General features: G+C 39.6%; 1 protein-coding gene across 3 annotated transcripts in view; it reads right to left on the bottom strand.

Annotated features, from left to right (window-relative positions):
- Positions 1 to 20,779, bottom strand: part of GAB2 (GRB2 associated binding protein 2) — a 189,056-nt gene that overhangs the window by 8,034 nt on the left and 160,243 nt on the right. For all 3 annotated transcript variants that reach the window (XM_081280021.1, XM_081280019.1, XM_081280020.1), the window contains exon 4: positions 16 to 590. In XM_081280021.1, the coding sequence (XP_081136147.1) occupies positions 16 to 590 (575 nt within the window). The remainder of the gene's footprint in view (positions 1 to 15; positions 591 to 20,779) is intronic.

Below are 20,779 nucleotides of genomic sequence, written 5' to 3'. Positions count from 1 at the left end.
AGGGTGTATACTGACCTCGATGGAGTCGGCTGTTGTCCATTGCAGGGAGGGTATTGCGCCTGGGGATGGTGGCAGCGACAGATCTGCTACTTTCACTGATTGGAGGCCTCTGCTGAGGGCTGCCCCATCGAGGTGTTTCTGCCTGACTTGGCTTGGGGGGCCGGGGTGGGGGAGCTATGGCTGAGTCTCCAGGAGAGGCCACTGCCATGGCATTGTGGTTCTTATCCAACGTGAATGTCCTAGGGATCTGGTAGGCCGAGAGTGGAGTAGTTGGAACGTCCATATTGTCCACCAAGAGATCCCCAAACTCCCGGCACAGGGTGTTGCTGGGCATCTTGAAGGTGTACACATCTTCATTATCTGTCTCAGACCCTGTGAGGCTGCCCTTGGTGTGGCCATGGGAGGCCAGGCTCCGGGGAAGGTCATAGGTACTGTCTCTAAATTCTGTATTGTGCCGGCTTGGCTTGGGAAGGCTATAGAAGCCATGGACTTGACCACTGACCCCATTGACACAGTGTCCATTGCCCTGGGCCAATTTTTGTACGGCTGTGTCGCTCTTTTGCCTGGTGCCCTGAGAGAAGCTGGCACTCCTAAAGAGAAAGAAAGAAAGGGTCAGGGTTGAGAGGAGATCTGGGGAGGCAAGCTGGATGGCCCAAACCCCATGCAGCCAGCTGGAGTGGAACAAACAGGTTGAGGAGTCAGGCAGACCCAAGGTTTACCAAGGATCTACCATGTGCTAGCTGTGTGACCTTGAGCAAGGCACTTTCTTTTTGGAACTCCAATTTAGGCATCTGCAAAATGTTGATTAAAAACATACTTTGAAGGTTGTTTGCAATAGACTCCAGTATATATACTCCAGTATACAGATATTCAGTCAATGTTCCTTTATCCCTCCCCGTCTCCAAATGGCTGTCGTCAGCAGGGGTCAGTCTTAGGCTCACCACTGAAACAGGTATAACAAGTTAGTTACACTGACTACTGGTCAGTGTTTTGAGCACCACAGAATACACACATTTGAATACAAAGGCTGTGAGATAATGGAAAGGATTGTTAAATTGGTGCACATCACTTAATCTGAGTCTGTTTTCTCCTCATAAAATAAGTCAGCTTATGTATATTGATGTAAGTTATGAAAAGAACTTATTTAAGGGCTGGGGATATAGCTCAGTTGGTAGAGTGTTTGCCTTGCATGCACAGGCCCTGGGTTCCATCTCCAGCAACGCCCCCCTCCCCAAAAAAAGAAATTCTAAAAAACTTATTTAAATGTAAGTAATACATTTTTTATGTATTATAGTTTGTTCTAGAAACTAAGAATATATAGGAAAAGTGATTTCTTGGGAACATTTAGGATATGAAAGCTGCTTCTTTATTAATTTTTTTTAGTTGTAGATGTACACAATGTTTTTATTTGTTTATTTATTTTTATGTGGTGCTGAGGATCAAACCCAGGGCCTTGCACCTGCAAAGTAAGTGCTCTACCACTGAGTGACAACCCCCCTAAAAAATTTCAGTTGTGGGAAATAAGGCAAGCAATAAAGTGAAGAGTGGTAAAAGAGGGCCATTTGCATCAAGTTCTGGTACTGTACTTATCTGCTCTCTGCTCTGTATCATCACATCCGTCCCAGGTGTGACCTAGTAGGTCTCAATGATTTTTAAGGGGCCATTTGGCTCTGAGGCTCTCTAAGCCTTTGGCTGTACAAGAATGGTTTTCAAGCTGGATTCTCTGTTCTGTGTAAGTTCTTTGTGAAACTGTAGGCTGAGGTTCTGAGCAGTAGGGATCCAGGTCTGCTTCTTTTTTATTATAATTATTCAGAGGACTTCATTAAAGAGGGCAGAAAAGAATGAATCCTTTATAGGAGTGATCCTCAGCCTTTGGAGGTCGGAGGTATCTTTAAGAATGTGATAGTGATTTCTTGGAGCTTCTCAGAACAAGGCGACTCTCATAGCTATACAGATTTGTGGCTATTCCCAGGAAGTGTCAGAACCCTCAGAGGCCAATCCACAGATCCTCTCTGCCTATAGCCGGGGGAACTTGTTATTCATAGGTATGGCCACCAGGTGGTGATAGAGATTAGGGCCCGAATGGTTGGAAAGAGGAAAGGAGCCTAGGCTAGGCTTCCTTTGGCACTTCAAGGCTGGGAGTTGCATTTCACCTGCCCTCTCCCCTAGGCCTCTGTGTTCCTTCTCCCTTTCTAATCTGCTCCACACACAACTAAGCCAACAGCAATGGGCCTAGATAATCGAACATCTAGGCTTTACACAATGTAGTGCTTGGGCAAGAGGATGGGGGAGTTGTTTATGGTGTTCACACTTGTCTCTGGTGCTTTTTGTCTTTTGAGATTTGCAACTTTGTTGGATGTCCCCACTTACATTTGTTCATTTAAGAAACATTTATTGATGTCCTACTTTATGTCTAGGCCAGGTACAATGAGTAAAGAGATGCCACTTGCCTTTGGGGTGTGGTGGGGTGTGTGTGTCATAGTTGGAGAGGAGACACACCTGAAAATCATTATGATTGCGTGAGGATGGGTATAGGTCTGTTGACAGATTTGTACTGGCCCTCCCTGGTGGTGGTGGTGGTAGAGAAGGTCAGGGAATGCTGACATCTGAGGGAGTCTGGAATGAGGGACAGCAAGAAAAGGAAAAGGTGCTCCAGTTGGAGACACAAAGAAGCCTAACACAATCTGGCAAGGATCTGATCTGCACAGGCTGGAGGAAGCCTGTTAAAAGGTAAGAGACAAACAGTATGATCTCACTCATGTGGAATCTCAGAGTTGATCTCACAGAAAGTATGGTAGTTAACCAGAGGCTGGGAAGGGGAGGGGAGATCTTGGTTAAAGGATACATAATCACATCATGACTGGAGTTAATGATGACATACTGTATTCCTGAAAAATAGCCTGGATGTTATGCAGCTGCAACACAAATGAGAGCTGAGGTAATGCACTTGCTAATTAGCTATATTTAACCATTCAACAATGTACACATCAAGACATCACTGTGCACAATAAAATCACAGTGGTAATCTGTCAAGTTTTAAAAAAATTAAAAACTGGGGGTATAGCTCAGTGATAGAGCGCTTGCCTAACATGCATGAGTTCCTGGGTCCAATACCCAGCACAGTGCAAACTAAACAAAGCAAAACAAAAAACCCAACCATCCAAACATAAAACCCCAAACCAACCAACCAAACCAAACAATCAAAAAAGGTAAGGCTGAGAGGGACAGTGGAGGGACCTGGCCTGGGCTTCGGGAAATAGGAAGCATCTGAAGGATGTGAAGGTGGGAATGTGGGTGGGGTGGGGGGTGGGGAGAGCATCACAGGTGTCCTGAGTAACTTCGAACATACTCAAGAATGGACTCATCTTCATACTGAAATCTCCTGATTCCTCTCTTGGGAAGTCAGAAACCAGGGAGTTACTCACATTCAGACTTTTCACTGACCCAATGGGTCCTGAATCCAGATTCAATTCTGATTTTTTTTTCTGGATTAATGAGAAGACCAGTAATTAGTCTCCTTCCCTCTTCCCAGGACCTCTGTGATCCTCTGTATCCTACTGATATTTACTTTCCCAACTTCCTCAAACATCTTCAGTACCATCTCAATGCCTTAGGACTAGGCTCAAATGCCTAGGGGTATTCCAACTCCTTTCTCCAATCTTTTCTCCCTAGTTCCCTTTCCTAATCTAGCATGTACTAAACTCAAACTCTGCAATGTTCCCAGCAGGCCCCACTTTGTCCAGCATCTGGGCTTTGTTGTGTCATTTGCTAACTCTGGATGGCTCCTTACTTCAATCTGGCAAGTTTCAAATCCCTCAAATTCAGCTCAGGGGCACATCTCTCTCTCTTTTTAATAACTTTGTTTATTCTTTTTTTTTTTTTAAATGTGGTGCTGAAGATCAGACCCAGGGCCTCACATGTGTTGAGGCAAGCACTCTATCACTGACCTATAATCCTAGCCTCATCAGAGGCACATCTTTTAAAGTGTTTTCTTATATCCATCCTCTCCCTCTGAGCATAATCACTCACTAAAAGCTGTTCTGGGAGCTGGATGCAACTGTTATCTGTATTATGTACCATTGCTACTTGTCTCCTCCATTATACAAACATTCTTGAGGAAAGAAACTGTGTCTTACAAATTTTTCTCTCCTTAGCATCCAGATTAGTGTTTTGTCACATAGTAAATACTGCTTATCAAACAAAGAAGCAAGTGAATGTATATGCAAACAAATGAATGCAAGAAGAGTGCTGCTACATTCCTTGCCATCCTTTTTCCTGAGCTTGGCTAAATCCTTTGGACCAGAAGATTAATCTCTCCTCTTTTGAACAAACTTAGGTCTAGCTTCCTGGGTCCCAGCAGCCTCCTCTCTAGTTCACAGAACTACCCATGCACCCCCAAACACATCTCATGTAGTCCAACTTCCAGCCCTGGGCTGAATTACTCACCTCTCTCTGGAATGTTTCCTGATGGATCAAATCTTAGACAAAATCCAAAAGAAGCCTTTCATTTCACAAAGGCATGAGAGATTCCCCAGTTCTCCTTTTCACTTCAACCCCCTCTTTCTCTATGTGCCAGCTTCCTATGCTTCTGTCCTAACACTCACCTTTCTCTGTCTTGTGTTCATTATTTTTGCCAGTGCCTTTCCACTTCTGCCAGACCACGTGTTCTAGATGGCAAAGGGTAACATCCTGAATCCTGGCACAGGGCCTTGCAGATGACAGACAATACTGATGCAGGTTGAGGGGACTGATGATTATTTCAATAGTCACGTAAGACAAGTTGAATGAGGGAAACAAACCTGCCCCAAAGTTACATAATTAGATGGCAGGAGAACACATTCTAGCCCCAGGTCTTTGGACCTCCTATTCACACTTTGTTGCTTCACAAAGAGAAGCAACAAGGATAGCTGGGGATGTAGCTCAGTGCAGAGAACATGAGGCTCTGCTTGTTAGCACTACCAAAAAAGAAAAAGAGAAAAAAGACAACCAGTACTTAGAAGCCCTACTTTCCTACTTTCACATAAACCTTAAATGATGTCTGTTTCCATGACCTCTGTGGGACTGATCCCTGGACAAGTGGGTCTGGAGAGAGGCTTTTCTTCAGGGCACCTGGCTGGCAGAAGTATCATAAAATAAACAAGATCTTGTGCCAGGCACATCACTTGGGACATCATCCTAAATCCTCTAACAGTTCTGAGAGACGTGTGTTAATTACCCTTACATTGTCAGATGAGGAAAACAGCAAATGACAGAGTTGGTGCTGGAAGATAACTCCGCTGTGGCAGGAGGCAAAAAGAAGTTTGGGAGAAAATACTCTGTGCAGGCAGCAGCTCAACACATCTTTCCTGCCTGCTGCTGGCTGCTCCAGAGGCTTCTGGTGAGTGGGGGTGACTGCATCATCTCTTGCTCATGCTTTGGCTTTAATATCAACTCAAAACTCTTCCTTGGTTTTCAGAAATGGGTTCCTAGTTTTTCTAGCCACTTCATTTCACACTTGTTATTCAGCACATTTTCAAATATTGTATGTCCCATACTACACCATGATTTTGCCCTTTTCTACCCACCTAGGTACCCTCTTTTTTTAATACTTATTTTTTAGTTATACACAATAACTTTATTTTATTTATTTATTTTTATGTGTTGCTGAGGATCGAACCAAGGGCCTTGCACATGCTAGGCAAGTGCTCTGCCACTGAGACACAACCCCAGCCCCCTAGGTACCCTCTTAATACCTTAATGACAAAGATCCCAGTTTGATTTGTTAATGGGTATGTTTCTGACTTAAGGGAAACTTGATATATAAATGCTTAGAAGTAGATAAACCACCATCTAGAGTTCTGTGACTGTCTGTCACTTTTGGTGTGTGTACATGTTTGTGGTGCTGGGGATGGAACCCAGGGCCTTGTGCATGCTAGGGAGTACTTTAACACTAAGCTATGCCTGGGCTCCTATGGCAATCTTAAGAGGTCATTTGGACCATCCTCCTGCATTGGACCCATCCCAAATAGGTCTTTCCCATGAGGAAAAGAAAAAAACCTCTGTGTCACAATCTTGTAATAGATGAGATAGGATTGGAGAGTGGCTAACATAAGCTAGGAAACATCCAGTTCCAGCCCCAGCACTGGGGGAAAAATGAGATGATCTTTGTACATAAGTCCTTCTGGCTACAACTTGGAGCCCACTTTCTTTCTATGGTTACAGAGCAACACTGCATATGTGAAACTAAAGGAAACTAAAGTTGCATGTTCTGCCTTTGGCCAATCAAAGCTACTGGATGAATGAGTCAGGGAAGCCTTGGAAATGAGGGATAAGTTCTCTCCTCCCTCCCTCCCCACTCCCTTCGTACTGGGGATTGAACTCAGGGGTGCTCAACCACTGAACCCCAACCCCAACCCTTTTTTGTATTTTGTTTAGAAACAGGGTCTTGCTGAGTTGCTTAGGGCCTTACTAAGTTGCTGTCTTTGAACTCGTGATCCTCCTGCTTCAGCCTCCCAAGCCACTGGGATTATAGACATGTGCCACTGCACTCGACTTCACTCATTTCTGATTTTACCCGTCATCTTTCTTTCTTTATTTTTTTAAATGCACAGGAACATTTATTGCCATATTATTTTTACACTAGTAAAGAATATGGGTTAGAAATTCTCAATGATATTGAATACATAAAATATATTTACTCTGTCCTGGGAAGTTGTTTGTCCTTTATTTATTTTATTATAAGGCAGGAACACTTCTTTTTAAGAGCACAATTTTTCATATCTTTGTATTTAAAGTATGTTCATGCCAATTCATGTCTTTATACATGTACTTTGGTTTTTTTTTGCATTACAATTCTTATTACACATCTATACCACAATTTTCCATATCTCTGTTTGTATATAAAGTAGGTTGACACCCAATTCGAGTCTTCATACATGTACTTTGGATAATGATGTCCATCACATTCCACCATCCTTGCTAATCCCCTGCCTCCTCCCTTTCCCTCCCACCCCTCTTCCCTATCTAGAATTCATCTATTCCTCCCATGCTCCTCCTTCCTACCCCACTATGAGTCAGCCTCCCTATATCAGAGAAAACATTTGGCATTTGTTTTTTGGGGATTGGCTAACTTCACTTAGCATTATCTTCTCCAACACCATCCATTTACCTGCAAATGCCATGATTTTATTGTCTTTTATTGCTGAGTAAAATTCCATGTGTATATATGCCACATTTTTATTAGCCATTCATCCACTGAAGGGCATCTAGGTTGGCTCCACAGTTTAACTATTGTGGATTGTGCTGCTATAAACATCGATGTGGCTATGTCCCTGTAATATGCTGTTTTTAAGTTCTCTGGGTATAGTCCGAAGAGAGGGATAGCTGGGTCAAATGGTGATTCCATTCCCAGATTTCCAAAGAATCTCCATACTGCTTTCCATACTGGCTGCACCAATTTGCAGTCCCACCTGCCATCTTTCTATAGAATACTATTGCAGGGTCAATGATGTTGGAATCTCATCGCTTTAAATTTCCTTTCAACCTACCTTCACTAGAATTATGTCTTTTCAAGGTGTGTGAGCTGTCTCAATGTATCACCCCAAACAGGTTTAATGACCTCCTTGAAATAAGAAGACCCATACTAGCCAGAATCTGGAATAAGGTCCCAAAGGCTAGAGGGCAAAAATAAATCCAGTGCAACTAATTTGTTGTCAAGAAAAAAAGAATTCTGTCTCCACATTTCCAGTTCACAACTATTTCCTTTGGCAAATAGATACTTTTCTGAATAGCTACTTATTTTAGCTCAGTAGAAGACCTGGATTTTGAAAACTGGAGTTATTTTAGCAGGAATACATATTATTCAGTACTTGAAGGAAGAATAGTGGCTATTACAGTAAAAGTAATGAGAAGTAATTCATTGTTTTATCTTTGAGATGCTTATTATAGTCTTATATCAGGACCATACATAAGTGCAAAAGGAAGAGGTAGAAGGCTGTTATTTCTAGCCTCAGTACTCTTTCACTACAGCAATCCAGCCAGACAGATCTATGTCTAGTTAATGCTAGTCACGGATGGATGAGCTGATGCTCTCTTCAGGCCCTACTTAAAAGCAATTTTAGGTTACTTTGGAGATCATATGAGGTAAGTAATGTAAAAGTATGTATGTTTTAAAGATTCCTTTTTTTCTGGAATCTGGTATGTGATGTGGCTGTTGGAGGCAGTATAAGAGTAAAACCTACCTGCATACTTACCTTTATCTGAGCCATTGCCATTTCAAGGGTGCTTAAGCAGAATCTCTCTGAGGTTTTAATTTGCATTTCCAAGATGACTGAGCATCTATTCACATGCTTATTGGCCATTCCTATATCTTTTTTAAAAGTATCTATTCAAATATTTTTGTCTTCTTCTTCTTGAATTGTAAGAGTTCTTTATGTACTTACAAACAAATCCTTTGCCAGATATTTGGGTTCTGAATATTTTCTCAAATCTTGTGACTTATCATTTTGTTTTCTTTCTTTGGTACTAGAGAATGAATCCAGGAATATTTTATTACTGTGCTACATCCCCAGATCTTAAAAAAATTTAAAAAAAATCTGAGACAGGATCTCACTGTTGCTAAGGCTGGCCTCGAACTTGAGAATCTCCTACCTCCCAAGTCACACACCATTTTGTTTTCTTTTTCTTGGCAGGGGATACCAGGGATTGAACTCAGGGGCCCTTGGCCACTGAGCCACATCCCCCCAGCCAGGGTATCACTGAGTTGTTTAGCACCTCACTTTTGCTGAAGCTGGCTTTGAACTCATGATCCTCCTGCCTCAGCCTCCTGAGCCACTGGGATTACAGGCATGCACTGGTGCACCTGGCCCATTTTGTGTTCTCTCTCTCTCTCTCTCTCTCTCTCTCTTAATGGTCCTAGGGATTGAACCCAGGGTCTTGTGCATGCAAGGCAAGCACTCTACCAACTGAGTTAAATCCCCAGCACCCCCATTTTGTTTTCTTAATGGGGCCTTTTGAAGAGCAGAAATTTTAAAATTGCTAATACTACTTTGTAATTTTTTCTCTTTTGTGTCTTATATAAAAATCTTTGTTTTTCCCAGGTCACAGAGATCTTTTCTTCTAAAACAGTAATAGTATTATCACATTTTACTTTTGGGTCTCAAATATATTTGAATTAATGTTGAGTGATGAGATACAATTTAAGGGTTGATGTTCTTTTAAAGATCATTCCTATATTGATATCTGTTTCAGCATCATTGGTGGAAAAAGTTTTCCTTTCTCCATTCTATGTATGTGAAATCATACATAGAATCATACTTTCAGATTATTGCTAAGAGCCACAGCCAAGTAATGTGATGCATGGCACTTTTGGTTGTAAGGTGACACCAGCTAGCCATTGAGATGATATGATTATGTTAAGATTTGCATTCATATGGATATTGGACTCCTGTTGTTCACCTTGGTCTGCTACGGGACTCCTGGAGAGTTCCCATTGGTTGGGGAAGTACAGTAGGAGGGAATTCCAGGGGAGGAACTTGTGTTCCCGGTTCCGGTAGAACACCACCGCGTGGGTGGACCGGCCTCTTCCCGGACATGTACGGGGTATTGGCGGCATTTTCAAAAATAAAGTTTTGTTCCTGCTTGAGTGGCTCGTGATTCTGTGCCCAGCCAGACTGCGGCAATTGGTGGCCCGTACGGGGAACGCCTGAAGCTTGGAGGTGAGTAAAATTGCTCGCCCCTGAGGGAAGGCGACAGAATGGGTGACCATTTCAAAAAACAATGTGTTCTTGTTTTGATTTATTTTGTTTTTGTTTCAAGCTCCCTAGCCCTAGAATTTTCTCAGGCGAACTGGGAAAAATGGTTGGCTCAAGGTTTGAAGTTATTCGGCCCTGAGAAAGAGAAAATTGATACAACCATTCTCTGTTCCTTTTTTGTTTCGTTCTGTTTTGGCTTTGTTTTATGCTATCTTATTGGATTGCGTTACCTTTATAGTAGATTAGAATCTAGTAAAAAACAAACTGAAAGACTGTTAAGTAAATTGTTAGAGGTCCAGACTATGGTAGAAAACATGTTAGGTCAAGCAAAAGAGAAGGTCTCTCGAGCTAGTCAGACAGAGGAAAATTTGAAGAAAGAAAGCTTAGAGGAAAAACAGCCATCAGGTGGAGAATTACAACAGGAGGCTGCTACTAACTTCGTTCTATCACCAGAGGGCGTAATTCAACCAACAGCTCCATCTACAGCTGAGCGGCCCTCAACTCCCGTAGTTGACGGACGGAATCCTGAGGCAGGACCCCAAAGATTAGCATGCCCTGTACTTGAGCAGGCAGGAGGGCAACGAATTCACCGTGCTTTAGATTTCAAAACAGTAAAGCAATTAAAGGAGGCTGTAACAACCTATGGTCCACAAGCACCCTTTACCATAAGTATGGTCGAATCTATTACCAACTTGGACGTGACACCAGCAGATTGGGCTAACATGTGTCGATCTGTGCTAAATGGAGGACAATATTTGTTATGGAAGGTTGCCAATGAGGAATTTTGCATGGAGACAGCTAGGCGAAATGCAGCAGCTGGTTACCCTCAAAGAAATCTAGATATGTTATTAGGAAAGGGACCTTATGAGGGTCAAAGACAACAAATTGAATATGATCCTGGTGTATACGCACAAATTGCTGTAGATGCAGTTAGGGCATGGAAAACTTTACAGGGGCATGGAGATTTACAAGGTCAATTATCTAAGGTAATACAAGGAACTAATGAACCTTACGCTGAATTTGTAGACAGGCTTATTCAGACAGCTTCTAGAATATTTGGAGATACAGAATAGGCAATGCCATTTATAAAACAACTGGCTTATGACCAAGCAAATCGTTGCTGCAGAGAGGTCATTAGACCATGGAAACATGAAGATTTAAACACATATATTAAATTATGTAGAGACATTAATGAACAAGGGCAAGTCTTAGCAGCAGTACAACAGGCTTTAGATGCCAGGCCAAAAACATGCTATAATTGTAATCAAACAGGACATTTTAAAAGGAGTTGCCCCATAGGAGGAGGGTTTAACAAAGCTAGGTATCAAAGGAATAGAATACCGGGTATTTGCCCACGATGCCATAGAGGGAGACATTGGGCTAATGAATGCCGTTCTCAAACCACCATAGAGGGTATTCCGTTATCAAAAAACAGACAAAGACCAAGTGTTTACTCACGATATTGTGGAGAAAGGCATCAGGCTCCATTGCCAAAAAACGGACTGGAGGGCCCAATGCCCCGGGGCCCCAAACCACAAATATACGGGGCAATGGAGGAACCCAGCAGCACCATCAAGGTAGTGCCCAGGACGCATTATCCATTAAATCCCTCATCAGACAAACTAGAGGGAGCACAGGGTTGGACATCTGCGCCTCTGCCAGAGCAGTACTAACTCCAGAGATGGGAGTACAAATCATTCCCACAGGAGTAAAATGACCTCTTCCCCAGGGAACAGTAGGCTTATTATTGGGACGCAGTTCTTCTACACTAAAAGGACTTATGATAAGTCCTGGGGTAATTGATCCCGATTATGAGGGTGAAATAAAAATTATAGCTAGTTCTCCAAGAGGTATATCAGTAATTTCACCAGGAGATAGAATAGCACAGTTATTAATAATACCCAGCTTGCATGATAAATTTTCCAGTTGTAATGTAGAAAGAAGTTCCAAGGGATTAGGCTCCACAGGTGTAGATTGGGCTATGCTGTCTTTAAATTTAGATTCTCGCCCCATGCTAAAATTAAATATTCAAGGACAAGACTTTAATGGGCTACTGGACACAGGTGCTGACCTTAGCATCATATCTCATCAAGAATGGCCAAGACATTGGCCATTACAACAAGCCACTCAAACACTTCGAGGCCTAGGAGTGGCAACTAATCCCCACAGAAGTGCAATGGTATTAGATTGGAAGGATCCTGAAGGATGTGAAGGAACTATACAGCCCTATGTATTGGACCATCTTCCTATAAATTTATGGGGACGAGATGTCCTAGATCAATTAGGATTGACATTAACAAATAACATTAATCCTAACGCGCCCACTACTAGGGCTAGACAAGGCTTTAGGAAAGAAAAAAGATTAAGAGAACAAGAACAAGGTGTGACAGCACCAATTCAAGTAGATCAAGAAATAAATAAACATGGATTGGGTTTTCAGAAAGGGCCATTGAGACAATCAAAATTACTTGGAAGTCAAAAAGACCAGTGTGGGTTCCTCAGTGGCCCCTGACTAAAGAAAAGATACAAGTAGCCCATGACCTGGTCAAACAACAATTAGCGGAGGGACATATACAACCTTCCATATCTCCTCATAATACTCCCATTTTTGTCATTAAAAAGAAATCTGGTAAATGGAGATTATTGCAAGATTTAAGAGCCAATAATAATGAGATGGTTATTATGGGGCCTGCTCAATCAGGGATTCCCCAATTGTCTGCTTTACCAAAAACCTGGTATGTTTTAGCTATAGATATTAAAGATTGTTTCTTTTCAATTCCAATTCATCCCGAGGATAGTCCACATTTTGCATTTACTATCCCTGCACTAAATCATGAAGGTCCTGATCAGAGATATGAATGGAAAGTACTCCCTCAAGGGATGGCTAATAGTCCAACTATGTGTCAAATTTATGTTAATAAAGCAATCCAGCCACTTAGAAATCAAAATCCTGAACTACAAATATTTCACTATATGGATGATGTGTTATTGGCACATAAAGATAAAAACACATTGCTAGAATGTTATGCCACACTTACAAATTTATTAAAAAATTATAATCTAGAGATAGCAATAGATAAAGTACAATTAAATCTTCCAATTAATTATTTAGGAGTTCTATTATCCTCAACCATGGTCCGTCCACCAAAAATTCAAATACGAGTAGATCAACTCAAATCACTTAATGACTTTCAAAAGTTATTGGGAGACATAAATTGGATAAGGCCTTATCTATGCATACCAACAGGAGAGTTGGGACCTTTATTTGATATTCTAAAAGGTCCATCAGATCCAAATTCACCCGCATGTTAACGCCTGAAGCAAGAAAAGCATTAAAAATCATTGAGATATATATGGAAAATATGCATTTGGATAGAATTGATATAAGTTTGCCTTTATTATTTATTGTACTACCAACAAAAAATATTCCTACAGGAGTATTTTGGCAAGAAGGTCCATTATTGTGGATACATTTATCTTATTCTCCTAACACTATTCTTACTAGATATCCTGAGGCTGTAGGACAATTAATACTCAAAGGAATAAAAGCAGCAAAGGGAGTGTTTGGGATTTCTCCCAATAAAATTATTACTCCATATACTATGGATCAAATTGATGAGTTAGCTAATGAGTTAAATACTTGGGCAATAATCATGTGTAAATCTAGTGTTTCATTTGATAATCACTTACCATCTAATCCTTTATTGTCTTTTTGGTCTAAGCATCCTGTAGTTTTTCCAAAAATGACAAGAAAAACCCCTATCATGAATGCTCCAAATATATTCACTGATGGGTCAAACAATGGTACAGCAGCAGTAGTTACTCCTGATCAAACTTTTACATTTCTAGTACCCAAACAATCAGCTCAAAAGGTAGAGCTTAATGCAGTATTACAAGCTTTTATGATGTTTAAAGATTCTGTATTTAATTTATTTTCTGATAGTCAGTATGTAGTTAATGCTATAGTATCCCTTGAAGACGCTGGTAAGATTTCCCCTTCCTCTACTGTTTTCTCTTTGTTTTCCGCTATACAAAGTCTAATCTGGGACAGAAAAGATCCATTCTTTATAGGACATATCAGGGCACATACAGGATTGCCTGGAGCCCTTAGTTTGGGCAATGAACTAGCAGATAAATCTACACATGACATACATATTTTCTCCACAACAGAAGAAGCTATAAATTTTCATAAAAGGTTCCATGTCAATGCTAATACTTTACAAAGCGTTTTAAAATAACTAAAGAACAAGCCAGACATATAATAAAACAATGTCAAAATTGTGTGACATTTTTACCACAAGTTAATCTTGGAGTCAATCCTAGAGGACTGATACCTAACCATATTTGGCAGATGGACGCCACACACTTGCCAGAATTTGGAAAATTAAAATATTTGCATGTTACAGTTGATACTTATTCTGGATTTTTGATGGGCTCCCTTCATGCCGAAGAAAAAACTAAAGATGTTATAGCTCATTGCTTACAAAATTTTGCCACTGTGGGCGTTCCAAAACAGTTAAAAACGGACAATGGTCCTGGTTATACTTCTACCTCTTTTAAACAATTTTGCTCATCATTTGGCATTACTCACATAACAGGAATTCCATACAATCCACAAGGACAAGGCATAGTTGAAAGAGCTCATCAAACTATTAAAATGTACTTGTTAAAACAAAAGGAGGGAACTGGAAAGGGGTATATATCCCCCAAAGATAAACTTAAAATAACCCTTTTTACTCTAAACTTTTTAAATTTGGATTCATCAGGGCTTAGTGCTGCAGAAAGACATTTGTATCCAAAAAATGTACATAAGCCTAAGGTACTTTGGAAGGATATTCTAACAGGACAATGGAAAGGTCCGGACCCAGTGATAGTCTGGAGTCGGGGCTCTGTCTGTGTTTTTCCACAGGAGGAACAGAAGCCGATTTGGATTCCAGAGAGGTTAACCAAAACAATTTCTACAGACCAAAAGGAAGATGATTTGACTCAAATCCATAACAGCTGATATCCAGAACTCCAGCTTGGCTATTCTTACATCTGTGACAGTGATTAACCAGGATGCTTTTTTCAATATCTATTTTATTATTGCTTTTTCCCACATCATAAAGTTCCATTTTATTTTTGAGCTCATACAGACCTAGATTAATGTTTTTCTGATCAGTTTTATTTTTTGACTATGGAGTTTTTAAACATTGCAATGGAGATTTCACCTAGGTAAATCTACAAGGCCTTTACTATTGTCTTATGTGTTGTATGTTACGTGTGCACATTTCTGTTTTGTGTTGTATGTCTGTATGTGCGTATGTCCATATATCATATATGAGGAGCGCTCATAAATATATGGATCCAAAAATGTTTTTTTATTATTCACGTGATTTTAATGGTTTAATTTAATTTGGGTAAACAGCTGTTGAAGATTGTTTTAATATGTGTACAAATAAGCAGGTTAACAGATCTGTTTGTTTACTTTCACCTTTCCTTTTCATTATATTTAATAATTCTGTTCAAGATAATGCAAATTGTTCTAAAAATTGTTTTCTTAATACCTGTTGAAATGTTACATTTTTTTTTCTTAACATCATTGTCAAAATCCCTATTTTCATCCCAATGCTGGTGAAGACAAAGATGAAACCAAACTACAACTTCTTCAATAATTATCACAACAAACTGTATAAACTGATGCATCAATGAATAATAACTCAACAAGTAATGCTCAATCACTGAGTCGATTTATTTTGGGAGGAAATGGACATATTGATAGATTCCTCCGCTTTGAACTGCTTACAAAACTTGCCTGGATTATGTATCACTTGTATGCATTGTGCTCTATTTGTTGATACGGCGAATTGTGGTAGTGCTGGCGTATCTTTGGTGATGTGTCACCAGTGATGCAATTTTTCCTAAAGAGCCGTCTATTGACTTGATGTCGTGGCCTTTCTGTATCCTCCTCCCTTCTGCTAGTGATGGTCTAATTTTGGGGGCCAACTGAGATGAGGCAAAGAACCTCACCCCCCCACCGGCACCAAGGCCAAATTTGGGGGCCAACAGAGGTGAGGCAAAGAACCTCACCCCCCCACTGGTGCATAGGCCTATCCACAGGTATGGCTATATACTGGACCGGTAGTCAGTGACGGGTATGATTCAATTGCAGTGGTATCAACCTAAGACAGGAGGCTGACGCCTAGAGGTCAGTTTTCCGATGACGGGTAAGAACCATATGTTGAATTAGACATACCTAACAGGCACGGTCCCTAGCCACATTGCCTGTTGCTTAATTAAACAGAAGGGGGCAGATGCTAAGAGCCACAGCCAAGTAATGTGATGCATGGCACTTTTGGTTGTAAGGTGACACCAGCTAGCCATTGAGATGATATGATTATGTTAAGATTTGCATTCATATGGATATTGGACTCCTGCTGTTCACCTTGGTCTGCTATGGGACTCCTGGAGAGTTCCCATTGGTTGGGGAAGTACAGTAGGAGGGAATTCCGGGGGAGGAACTTGTGTCCCCGGTTCGGTAGAACACCACCGCGTGGGTGGACCGGCCTCTTCCCGGACGTGTACGGGGTATTGGAGGCATTTTCAAAAATAAAGTTTTGTTCCTGCTTGAGTGGCTCGTGATTCTGTGCCCAGCCAGACTGCGGCAGATTATGGCAATTTAACTTATGATGGTACAAAAGTGATACACATCCAGTAGAGCCATGCTTTGAATTTAATCTTTTCCTGGGCTAGCTATATGCTCAGGACACTTTTTTGTAATGCAGGGCAGTTTCTAGCATGCTACATGTTCACAAAGGTGAACAACCAACACTCTATACTGTATGCTGCTAAACTATTTAGTAATTCAGGTATATTGAATGCATTTTTATCTTAGGGTATTTTTAACTCATGGATTTAAGGGGATATAATCCCATCCTAAGTGGAGTAGCACCTGTACATATGCATTTTCCTGGGTTCACTGTTCTGTTCAGTGATCTGTAAGATCATCCTTTCACCAACACATCTTTTTCCGCATATTTTTAATTGGTGTATTATAATTACACCATAGTGGGACCTGTTGTGACATATGCATACCTGTGCACAGTTTAACAATATAATTTGGTTAATACAATACCCCAATATTTCCCTTTCCCTCTCCTCCTCCTTCCACTGGGTCCCCTTCTTTTACTCTACTAGTCTCCCTTTGATTTTCATGATATTCCCACCCCTCACCTTTGGTTTTTTTTTTTTTTTTTCCTCTCTAGTTTCCCACATATGAGAGAAAACATATGTGGCTTTCTGAGTTTGGTTTATTTTCCTTAACATAATGCTTCCAAGTTCAATCCAGTTTCCTGCAAATGACATAATTTCATTCTTCTTTATGGCTGCATAAAACTCCATTGTGTATAGATACCACATTTTCTTTATTCATCTGTTGAAGGACACCTAGGCTGATTCCATAATTTGGTTTTGTGAATTGTGCTGCTACAAACATAAGCATGCATATATTACTATAGTATGATGACTTTAATTCTTTAGGATAAATACCAAGAAGTGGTATAACTGGGTCATATGATGATTTCATTTCTAGTCTTTCGAGGCACCTCCATACTGATTTCCATAGTGCTTCTTAGTTTACAAACCCACCAACAGTGTTATTTTTCCCTCAACATCTTCTCCAGCATTTAATATTGTTTGTATTCTTGAAAACTGACATTCTTACTGGAGCGATATGAAATCTGTGTATTTTTTTGATTTGCATTTACTTAATTGCAAAAGATGTTGAACTTTTTTCTTCATTTGTTTGTTGGCTCTTGTATATACTTCTTCTTTTAAGAAATGTCTGTTGGGCTGGGGTTGTGGCTCAGCAGTAGAGTACTCACCTAGCACGTGAGAAGCACTGGGTTCGATCCTCAGCACCACATAAAAATAAATAAAATAAGATAATGGTATTGTGTCTACCTACAACTAAAAAATTTTTTTTTAAAAAAAGAAGTGTTTGTTTTGTTCATTTGCCCATTTATTAATTGGGTCTTTTCTTTTCTTTCTTTCTTTTTTTTTTTTTTTTTGATACTGGGGATTGAACTCAGGGGTACTCAACCACTGAACCATATCCCCAGCCCTATTTTATATTTTTTAGAAAGGGTCTCACTAAGTTGCTTAGCATCTTTGCTGGGGCTGCCTTTGAATTCACAATCCTCCTGCCTCAGCCTCCTGACCCACAGGGATTACAGGCATATGCCACAATACCCAGCTCCAATTGGGTCATTTTTTTTGGTGATGAATTATTTAAATTATTTATATATTCTGTTTATGAATCCTCAGTTAAGAGAGTAACTAGTAAAGATTTCTCCCATTCTGTAAATTCTCTTCATGTTCTTAATTATTTCATTTGTTGTGTAAAAGCTGTTAAACTGGATGCCATGTCATTTATTAACTCTTGGTAGTACTTTCTGAGCTTTAGGAGTCCAACTGAGAAAGTCATTGTCTGTACCTATATGTTGGAGTGTTGAATTTATGTTTTCTTCTAGGAGTTGTGTAGTCTGATTCTTAGGTCTTTAAAAAAGTATTTTATTTTTTAGTTGTAGTTTGACACAATACCTTTAATTAATTAATTTATTTTTTTAATGTGATGCTGAGGATCGAAACCCAGGGCCTCGCACATGCGAGGTGAGCGCTTTGCTGCTGAGCCACACCCCAGCCCTAATTCTTAGGTCTTTGATCCATTTTAAGTTGACTTGTACAGGGTGAGAGACAGGAATCTCGTCTCATTTTTCTACATAATGATAGCCAGTTTTTCTAGCACTATTTGTTTAAAAGGCTATTTATTCTCCAACATACGTTTTTGACCGCTTTGTCAAGGATCAGATGATTGTATCTGTGTGGTTTGTCTGTCTTTTATACTTCTCCACTGGTGTATGTGTCTGTTTTTTATGCTACTGTCATGCAGTTTTTGTTCTATAGCTCTATAGCATTATTTGAAGTCAGGCATTGTGATGACTCCAGCATTGCTTTTGTTTGTTTGTTCAGATTGCTTTAGCTCTTCTGGATCTTTTATTCTTACAAATGAATTTTAGAACTGTTTTTTATAGTTCTGTGAAGAATGCCATTGGTATTTTGATGGGGATTGCACTGAATACGTATATTGCTTTTAGTAATATTGTTACTTTAACGATATTAATTTTGTCTATCCATGAACATAGAAGATTATTCTATCTTCTAGTGTCTTCTTCAATTTCTTTCTTCCGTGTTCTACAGTCTTTATTGTAGAGGAGGTTTGGTTATGGTTTGGTTAAGCTTATTTAATCAAACTCTTAATTTAACCAAACTCTTTAGTTAAATTTATTCCTAGGATTTTTTTTTTGAGGCGATTGTGAATGCAATTGTTTTCCTGATTTCTCAGCAGATTCATTACTGATGTATAAGAAAGCTATTGATTTTTGTATGTTGATTTTGTATCCTGCTGCTTTGTTGAATTTATTAGCTCTAGCAGTCTTCTGGTGGAGCCTTTTGGATATTCTCAGAATAGGATGATATTATCTGCAAACAGTGATAATTTGACGCCCCCCCCTTTTTTTATACTTTTAATTTCCTTCTCTTATCTAACTTCTTTGGTTAGACTTTCTAGTACTATATTGAATAGGAATGGCAATAGTGGATATTCTTGTTTTGTTTAATAATTTAAATAAAATACTCTGAGTTTTCCCCCTTTCACTATGATGTTGACTTTGGGTTTACTGTATACAGAATTCATGATGTTGAGGTAATTTATTTTATCCCTAGTTTTTTCAGTGTTTTTATCATGAATAGATACTGAATTTTTTCACAGGCTTTCTCTGCATCTATTGAGATCAATGTGATTTCTGTCCTTAATTTTATTTATGGTGTGAATTACATTTATTGATTTGTATTATGTCAAACAATCTCTGTATCCCTGAAATGAAAAAAGTTGGTCATGGCATATAATCTTATTAAGTTGTTGAATACAATTTGCAAATGTTTGCATCTAAATTCATCAGTGATATTAGTCTGTAGTTTTCATTCCTGGATGTGTCCTTATCTGGTTTTGTGTTAGGTAATACTGGATTCATAGAATGAACTTGAAAGCGTTTCACCCCTTCATATTTCATGGAATGAGTTGAGGAGTACTGGCATTAGTTCTTCTTTAAAGGTCTGGGAGAATCAGCTGAGAATCTATCTGGTCCTGGGCTTTTTTTTTGTTGAAAGACCTTTTTCATATTGCTTTTAATATCATTCTTGTTTTTGGTATGTTTAGGTTTTCTACATCCTTTTGGTTAAATTTTGGCAGATCACACTGGTCTAGAAATGTCTCCATTTCTTCCAGATTTTCCACCGTATTATAGTGTAAATTTTCAAAACAATCCTTCATGATCCTCTGGATTTCTGTGATGTCTGTGGTGATTTCTCCTTTTTCACCTCTAATTTTATTAATTGTGTTGTCTCTTTTTTCTTGATTAGTTTGGCTAAGGGTTTATCAATTTTGTTTACATTTAAAAGAACCAATTCTTCATTTCATTGATCCTTTGTAGTTTTTTTTAATTCTCTGATTTCAGCTTAGATCTTAATTATTTCTTCTTTACTGGTTTTGGAATTGGTTTGTTCTTAATTTTTCTAGGGCCTTGAGATGCATCATTGGGTTGTTTATTGGATCTTTCTGATTTTTCTTATGTAGGACTTCATAACTATAAACTTTATTAGAACCAGTTTCGGAGTATCCCAGAGATTCTGGTATGTTACATCACTTTTTTTGTTTGATTCTAAGAATTTTTTAAAATTTCCTGATTTATTCTATCACCCACTTGTTATTCAAAAGTGTATTGTTCAGGGAAGGGGTCAATGCTGAAAAGTGATATTGGCCAAATTATATCATTATACTGAGTGCATGTATGAATACATAAAAAAATCCCATAATTATGTACAACTATAATGTACCAATAAAAAATGTGGAGACAAGCCAGGCACGGTGGTGCATGCCTGTAATCCCAGTGGCTTGGGAAGATGAGACAGGAGGATCGTGAATTCAAAGCCAGCCTCAGGGCTGGGGATGT

This window comes from Spermophilus citellus, assembly GCF_964194105.1.
Source record: "Spermophilus citellus genome assembly, chromosome: 2".
Lineage (NCBI taxonomy): Eukaryota > Metazoa > Chordata > Mammalia > Rodentia > Sciuridae > Spermophilus > Spermophilus citellus.
The sequence above is the reverse complement of the archived record's forward strand: the minus strand, read 5'-3'. Positions and strand labels throughout refer to the sequence as shown.